Genomic DNA, 6,939 nt, shown 5'->3' on the forward strand with positions numbered 1-6,939 from the left:
TAGGTTTTGGATGGTTATTCATAGCCAAGGTTTAGTGTTTGAAGCTAGGTTCAATTATGAAAGTTTCAAGGTAGACTTGGAAGCCAAGACTTGTACATGCATGATTTGGGATCTTTCTAGAATCCCTTGTGTTCATGAAAATGCTTCCATTAACTATATCCGTAAGACAACTGATGAATATGTTACTGAGTGCTTCTCAAAAGATAGGTTTATTGAATGTTACCAAACTAACATAATGCCTGTCAGTGGGAACAATTTGTGGGAACAAAATCCATTCCAAAATCCTTTGTCACCAATAGCTAGGAGAATGCCATGAAGACCTTCCACTAAAAGAAGAAGGCATTCATAACTGTGAGGTGTGGTAATTGCTTTGAATTGGGAAGTTACAAACAAAGTTGCACAAATGAAACAAGGCTAAGAGTTCCACAAGCACCCTAAAGTTGGGTAGGGCAAGAAAAAATCAGGAGGAACATGAAAGTGCCACAACTGAAATTCCAATGAATCAAAATGTAGATCCTAATCAAGCATTTGGTTTTAGGAGAAGTTGATGCTTGAAGAACGGACCACACTTTGAAAGTGATTCTTAGTAACATTATTTTTTTAGAATGTATTACTGTCTTTGTTACATTTTGATGTTTTTTTTCCTGGTTTGCTTTTTTTTTTTTTTTTTTTTTACTTTTATTCTTTAACAATAAATGTAATTCTTAACAATTGTTAACCGTGTTCTATAAGAATTAATGTAAATTTTTGTTTTTTATTCTTCAATTGATGATTCAAGAATTTGTTATTCAACAAGAAGTTTTTAAAGTCATGATCAAGAAATAGGTTCAATAATAATTTTTTTTTATTTTATGGTTCAAGAATATTTTTATTTTTGAATAAACTCATAAACATATTCTGTCAGAATGTTCGAATTAAAAGAATTATAATTTGTAAAATCAGATTTGTAAAATTAATAGAATCTATCATCCCTTAAAATATGTATTTTTTTATTAAATATATATTAATTGACTAAAATACCCTTGTAATTAAATTAGATGGTATTTTTTTAATTAGATTTAATTCATAATATATATTAATCACTTTCTTAAAATAAGTAAAATGATTGACCCACAATCATTCTTATATACATACAATCATTCTTATATACATACAATAATTAGTTAGAATATATATATATATATATATATATATATATATATATATATATATATATATATATATATATATATATACACACACAAACACAAAATTAATTTGACAAATTTGTGGTAAATCAATTGCCTAGCCTGCACGCTTGTTATATTTTCAAAATCCAATAGGTTAAGGCCATCTGGTATGGTAGAGAGAACCACGCTTAAAGGCTAATGTAACACCTCTATCCACACGTGAACACCACCCCCAATGCAGAGTGGGTGTGTTGTGGCGTGACTCCGACCATGGGAGAAGACGACGAAGCTGATTGGTTAGTGCTCTCTTTGCCTGTTCTTCTTTCTATGACCGTTGAAGATTTTTTTAAAGAGTGTATTAGATGTTTTAAATCTGTAGTTGTAGAGTAGAAATAGAGAAAAGAGTTGGACAATGTGTAGGGATGAAGAAGACAACAAAATAAAAGACTTGACAGCTTTGGTCCCTGAAGTCTTGGCTGATTACACCTTCCACCCTAAATCAAATATTTTATGCTTAAATAATGATTTTCAAAAATTACATATCATACCCTTTCAATTATCTGTTTTCAATTTCTAATATAACTTTAAATATTTATTGAATTTTAAAATTATGTTTTTATTTAATTTTAATTTACTTTATATAATTAAAATATTTATTTATGTTTAATAAGTGTGTTTTTATTTAATATAATGTGTTTTTAATTTTAAGGTAATGTGTGTTTTTTATTTAAATTGTGGTTTTATATTGTTTGATATTCAATATAATGTTAAAAAGATAAGAAAGTAAAAAAGAAAAAATTGAGTGGTAACCGTTTCCGATGTTTATTGTGTTGGTGGTGGATTGGTGGTAGAATTGATGCAGTGAATATGTGTCAGTATTTTTTTCGGTGGATTGAGTGTGACCACTCCACACAGACAGTGGGGGAACCAGTAATTTTAATATGGGTGTGTACAAACATTGTCAATATATTATATATAGTTATCCAATATTGGATATTAAAAAACATGTTATCATCCATTTAGTTGGGGTATAATAACATGAAACATGCTTACAAATTATAAATATATATATATATATATATATATATATATATATATATATATATATATATATATATATATATATATATATATATATAAAACAATGTTTTGGGGTACTGGAGTACCCTCAACGACCTATCTAGCTCTGCCACTACCAAGAGCGTAATGATTGAATGTATCAACATCAATCGTATTTTTGCTAATAATTTCACTTCTACCTCTTTGTTAATTCCGCTGACCCAATTCATACCCATTAACCACAATGTCATTTTTTTCTTCACTAATGTAATTCCCATTAAACTCAATCACGAGTCATATAAGTTGCCTTTATTTTTGATTTTTTTTTATTATTATTTATTATTTTTTTAAGCGCAAGTCACACATAAAAAATTATTTTCTATTTTTTCTTTGTTGGTCAACAAGTCTTAAATGCAATTGCTTTTTTCTCTAACCCAATTTTAATTTATGGACTTATCATAGTATTAAAAAAATTTCTTATATATTAAAAAGTTATATTTAAGGGTCCATTTTTATATTTCGTACGATGCCTTTAAAATCAAAGAGATGACCAATCATGACAAGAGTACTAAAATATTATTAATTTTATCAAATGTGACACATATCATTATTTATTATTAATAGGAAGGTGAATATAATTAAACGTGGAATATATTCTATTTTATATAATAGTATTAACTCATATATTACTTATCAGATAGAGATTAACTCATATGGCTATGAATAAAAACAACATAAACTAACAGCATACCAAAAACCTTACTTATGTCACACAAATTCAAATTTTATTAGACAAATTTAAAGTACATATCTCCACATATCCGTCCTCATGGCACTGCCATCAAGACCAATCAGCAAACTTCATAGGCAAAGACATAACCCAAACCAACAATAGGGAAGAAAACAACATAAACCCACAACATACTAAACATTATTTTTGTCATTAAACCTCACATTTTATTCAACAAACCTTAACAGATCTCACCCTACTGCACTGGCAGCAACAGTGACATCAAACTCCGTAGGCAACAAATCCCAACGCAAACTTGGTATCCAGTCAGCTTGAAAAATTGCTAGTCGTATCGCACTTGCCACTGTTGCGCTTGCAGCTGCTGTAAAATGTATCCCTTCTCTGTCATCATGAACACAATTATTAGACGATATATCAAGTGTTTGTATTCAATAAGCTATGTAACAAGAGTGAGGCCGCAAAAAAGATACTGATACTGATACTGATATTCGACGGGCTTTGGAACCGACTTTTGGTTCCAAAATCTGGTTCCCGTTCTTAATTTTATGATTAAGCGTTATTTTTTAATAAAATATTGTTTTTGTCATTGATATAATAAATAAATCAATTTAAATCATTGAATTACCCTTTCTTCAAATTCATGTTCTAACAAAAAGTTAATGTGAGTATGTTACTAGGATGGTTAAGCAAAACTTATGTACATATGGGCTTAATGGGACAATCTCATTTTTCTTATTTTTTCTATTAAGTCGTTTTTTTTAGTAATAAAGAAATACCATATATTAGGTCATGTCCATATGAAGTCCCTAAGATAACAAAAGAAGTAGGAACATACTTGTCTAAACACAGACTAATAAATGAAAAGATAAACTAAAATTTAGGAACAAATAAAACATATATACTTACAGAAAGCTGGTTGTCAACCAGTCAGGTCGTTGTTGAATTAAGTTGAAAAGATCAATAGCCTTTATATTCATTTCTTTGCATAAGCTTAGACAAGCATCAGAGTATATTCCGCACTTTTCGTTTTTACGATTCTCAATACTGGTTTTATAGAAGAACAGTTGTAAGATCAAACGAGAATTGATAATTAGAAGCAAGATTAAATAATTAAAAAAAACACTTATGATAGTAATATATAATCAGCCCAGAACTTCTTTCATCTGTTCCTCGTTCACTGGAGGGGCAGTAAGAAATATTAGGCGTGTGGTCTCTGAAAGGCTCTGGTAAGAAAGAGTTGGTTGTATTAAAATCAATTAACTTACGGATGTATACTAATGTGCGTTTGTATTAATACTAGTAAATGATAATTATATGTTAATATATCAAAATATATTAATTATGTGAAAATTTACCTGTAGATGGGTAGCAATGATCCTCATGTTTTGAACATATTCATCAAGTGGTACATGCGAACTTGGGACGTCTGGATCATAAAGTACTGAATCGTTACCTCCAAAATAAACAATCACCAGAGATGGTTTTACCGGATCATCCTAAAAACGAGAAAAAAAAATTAAAACAAGAATGCTATTTTCAAAAAAAAAAATAATGGGAAATAATAATATGAATTTGTTTTGAAGTTGACAACTAAACCGAAGAAATTACCATTGGGAAAACTTGCTCCACTACTTCACGAGCTTGCCTTGAATTCCAACCAGAATATCCTCGCATGAATACATCTGCCTATATATATCATTTGCAAGTGATCAAAGAGATTTAAATATGTACAGAAATTAACAAATACATGATACAAGTATCGAATAACTAATCACATTTAATGCGTCATAAGATTCTATAAAATAATGTAATTTAGTACTCTTTATAAGGTCATACGATTCTAAACCAACCCCAGATGCCATCTGATCATCCTAATGGATTATATATATATATCAACTTTTTAAGAGATGTGCTGAATTAATGACAAGTTTGAGCCTTAAGTTGTGAGCTACAAATAACTTCCATGCACTCCATCATGGTTTTGAGTTGATTATGAGGTTATTGGGCTAGTTTATAATATTATGGATAATTAAGTGGTTTATAAGAATATAAATATAAGAAATATAAATCAGATTTAAAATCCAACCTTGCGAGCGTAATAGTGTGAAAGATCCGCAGCCCAGCCTTCTTGAAAAAATCCCAATTGAACGATTGAAGAACCGAACAACACAAACTGTGGCCTCGCTGGTCCGACCATTGTTTCAAGCTCTACTAATTAACCTCGGATCACTTCCGCAGGTAACAAGTGTAAAGTGTTGTGTAGTACTGGGGGTATTGCGCTTGGATTTATAGGGTTGAAGTGCAGACCATATGCCACCTAACACCGACTGGTTGAAGAAGTATATTTGTTTTTTGAGCCAAGTCGTATGATTAATTCGATTATAATAAATGATTTTATTTAAAAAATGGATACCCATTTCATCGGTTTGATATTGTATTATGTATATAAAAATAGGGATAGTCGTTGAGAGAAAATAAGAAATGAGAAGTGTATACACAAAATGATCAATAAAATAATCAGTTATTTAATAGAATAATTTTAGGAAAATATATTAATTTGGAAAATAATATGTATTGTCTATTAGAGCTAGACATTATTTATCATTTTGGTTTACAAAATTAATCGTTTTCTAATCAGTACAAGAAAATTCCTTTTTAATGACCAATTATTAGTGACCACCTAAATTACAGTCATTAATATGATCATTTTTTTAACCGGCAAATTTTTTAAATAATACCACTGCTTAGCAAGTTGCTAGACGGACAGGAGAACAACAAAAATACAACTAGCGTTACAACATGATTAATGATCTCACACACAACTTAATGGGCATATACACCATTCAGCCCATACGTAACTATAACTTGTTCTCATATGCTTTAACCAGGTGTGCACTAAGGATTTAACGTCATTAAAATTCTTTAACGGGGAGGTGCTTACATTCTTAAACATCAAGTCGATCACATCTCGATCGATTTCCATAGTAGCCATATCGTACCATAGCAGATACTAATGAAATTATTTCTCCTTTTCCTACATCTTCCCCAGTTTTTAACAAAGTTGATAAGGTCTCTAATAGCATGAAACTGGGGTTGAGAGATGGCACACCACTTGAACACCAACTTCCATACTGTAACCGTCGCAGGACAGTGAAGTAAAATATGTGCAGCATCTTCGATTTCATGTGAGCATAGAAAACATCTCTCTTCTATCCCTAGCACTCCCTTTCTGATTAGTGCATTATTGGACGGAATTCGACCGAGATTAGCTCTCCATACAAAAGCTGAGACCTTGATTGGGATGTCATGTGTCCAAGGAATAATTACATCATTAATCGCCGGTTCCATATTATCTAATTTGGATATGATAAAGCCTACATAGTAGTCCCCATCTTTTGTTAAGGCGCACCTCCATATATCCTTACCTGCTGTTGGGCGAAAGTCTTCAAGGGCAGTTAAGAGCGTATGAAGGCTATGTATCTGATCATCAGTTGTAGGGGGCGATTTCCATTCCCACGTTGGACCTACCAATTGTACCCTCTCCTTAATCGCACATGATTTTCTTCTCTCCAATTGGAGGGGATTTAGCTTTAAAGGGTTCCCCACCACACCATGCGTCCATCCAAAAGAGAGTGTCATCACCTTCTTTAACCTATTTCTTGAAAATATCATTGAAGCTGAGTCCCGCCTTCTATAATTCCTGTATTACCCCTGCAAAGTTATTCCAAATGCTTAGGATAGTTCTTTTTTATAGTCTCTCAGCCAGTTTACCATTTAAATTATGAATACCCATGATTACTCTTCTCTAAAGTGATGTTGTGTTATTCTTCAAACACCACGACCATTTAACTATCATTCCAAGGTTAATAGCACGAAGAGAACCCAATCCCAAACCTCCTTTCTCCTTTGGTGTGATAACTTTTTCCCATGATATTGCAAGGTTAATATCATCATTCAGTG

The 6,939-nt window shown here is 31.3% G+C and overlaps 2 protein-coding genes across 2 annotated transcripts; both read right to left on the minus strand.

The window, feature by feature from the left end:
• Positions 1 to 3,044: 3,044 nt before the first annotated feature.
• Positions 3,045 to 5,220, minus strand: LOC145012388 (GDSL esterase/lipase CPRD49-like). Its single transcript, XM_078971185.1, has 5 exons — positions 5,066 to 5,220; positions 4,588 to 4,665; positions 4,335 to 4,475; positions 3,886 to 4,202; positions 3,045 to 3,360 (listed from the first exon to the last, which is right to left on the minus strand). Exons 1-4 carry the CDS (start codon positions 5,174 to 5,176, stop codon positions 4,122 to 4,124), a joined length of 411 nt encoding a protein of 136 aa, XP_078827311.1. The 5' UTR covers positions 5,177 to 5,220; the 3' UTR covers positions 3,045 to 3,360; positions 3,886 to 4,121.
• A 720-nt stretch (positions 5,221 to 5,940) lies between these two features.
• LOC145010118 (uncharacterized) lies at positions 5,941 to 6,651 on the minus strand. Its single transcript, XM_078968700.1, has one exon. It carries the CDS (start codon positions 6,649 to 6,651, stop codon positions 5,941 to 5,943), a length of 711 nt encoding a protein of 236 aa, XP_078824826.1.
• Positions 6,652 to 6,939: the final 288 nt, after the last annotated feature.

The sequence above is a fragment of the Lactuca saligna genome, chromosome 8 (genome assembly GCF_052625555.1).
Source record: "Lactuca saligna cultivar CGN05327 chromosome 8, ASM5262555v1, whole genome shotgun sequence".
In the NCBI taxonomy this organism is placed as follows: Eukaryota; Viridiplantae; Streptophyta; class Magnoliopsida; order Asterales; family Asteraceae; genus Lactuca; species Lactuca saligna.

Bases quoted from the DNA above. Each gene is read 5' to 3' on its own strand.
- LOC145012388 (XM_078971185.1), bottom strand. From the start codon at position 5,176: ATGGTCGGACCAGCGAGGCCACAGTTTGTGTTGTTCGGTTCTTCAATC. The intron at 4,476-4,587 runs GTAATTTCTTCG...TCTCGTTTTTAG, and splicing joins TGGAGCAAGTTTTCCCAATG to GATGATCCGGTAAAACCATC. The intron at 4,203-4,334 runs GTAAATTTTCAC...CTTTCTTACCAG, and splicing joins TCATTGCTACCCATCTACAG to AGCCTTTCAGAGACCACACG.
- LOC145010118 (XM_078968700.1), bottom strand. From the start codon at position 6,651: ATGATATTTTCAAGAAATAGGTTAAAGAAGGTGATGACACTCTCTTTT.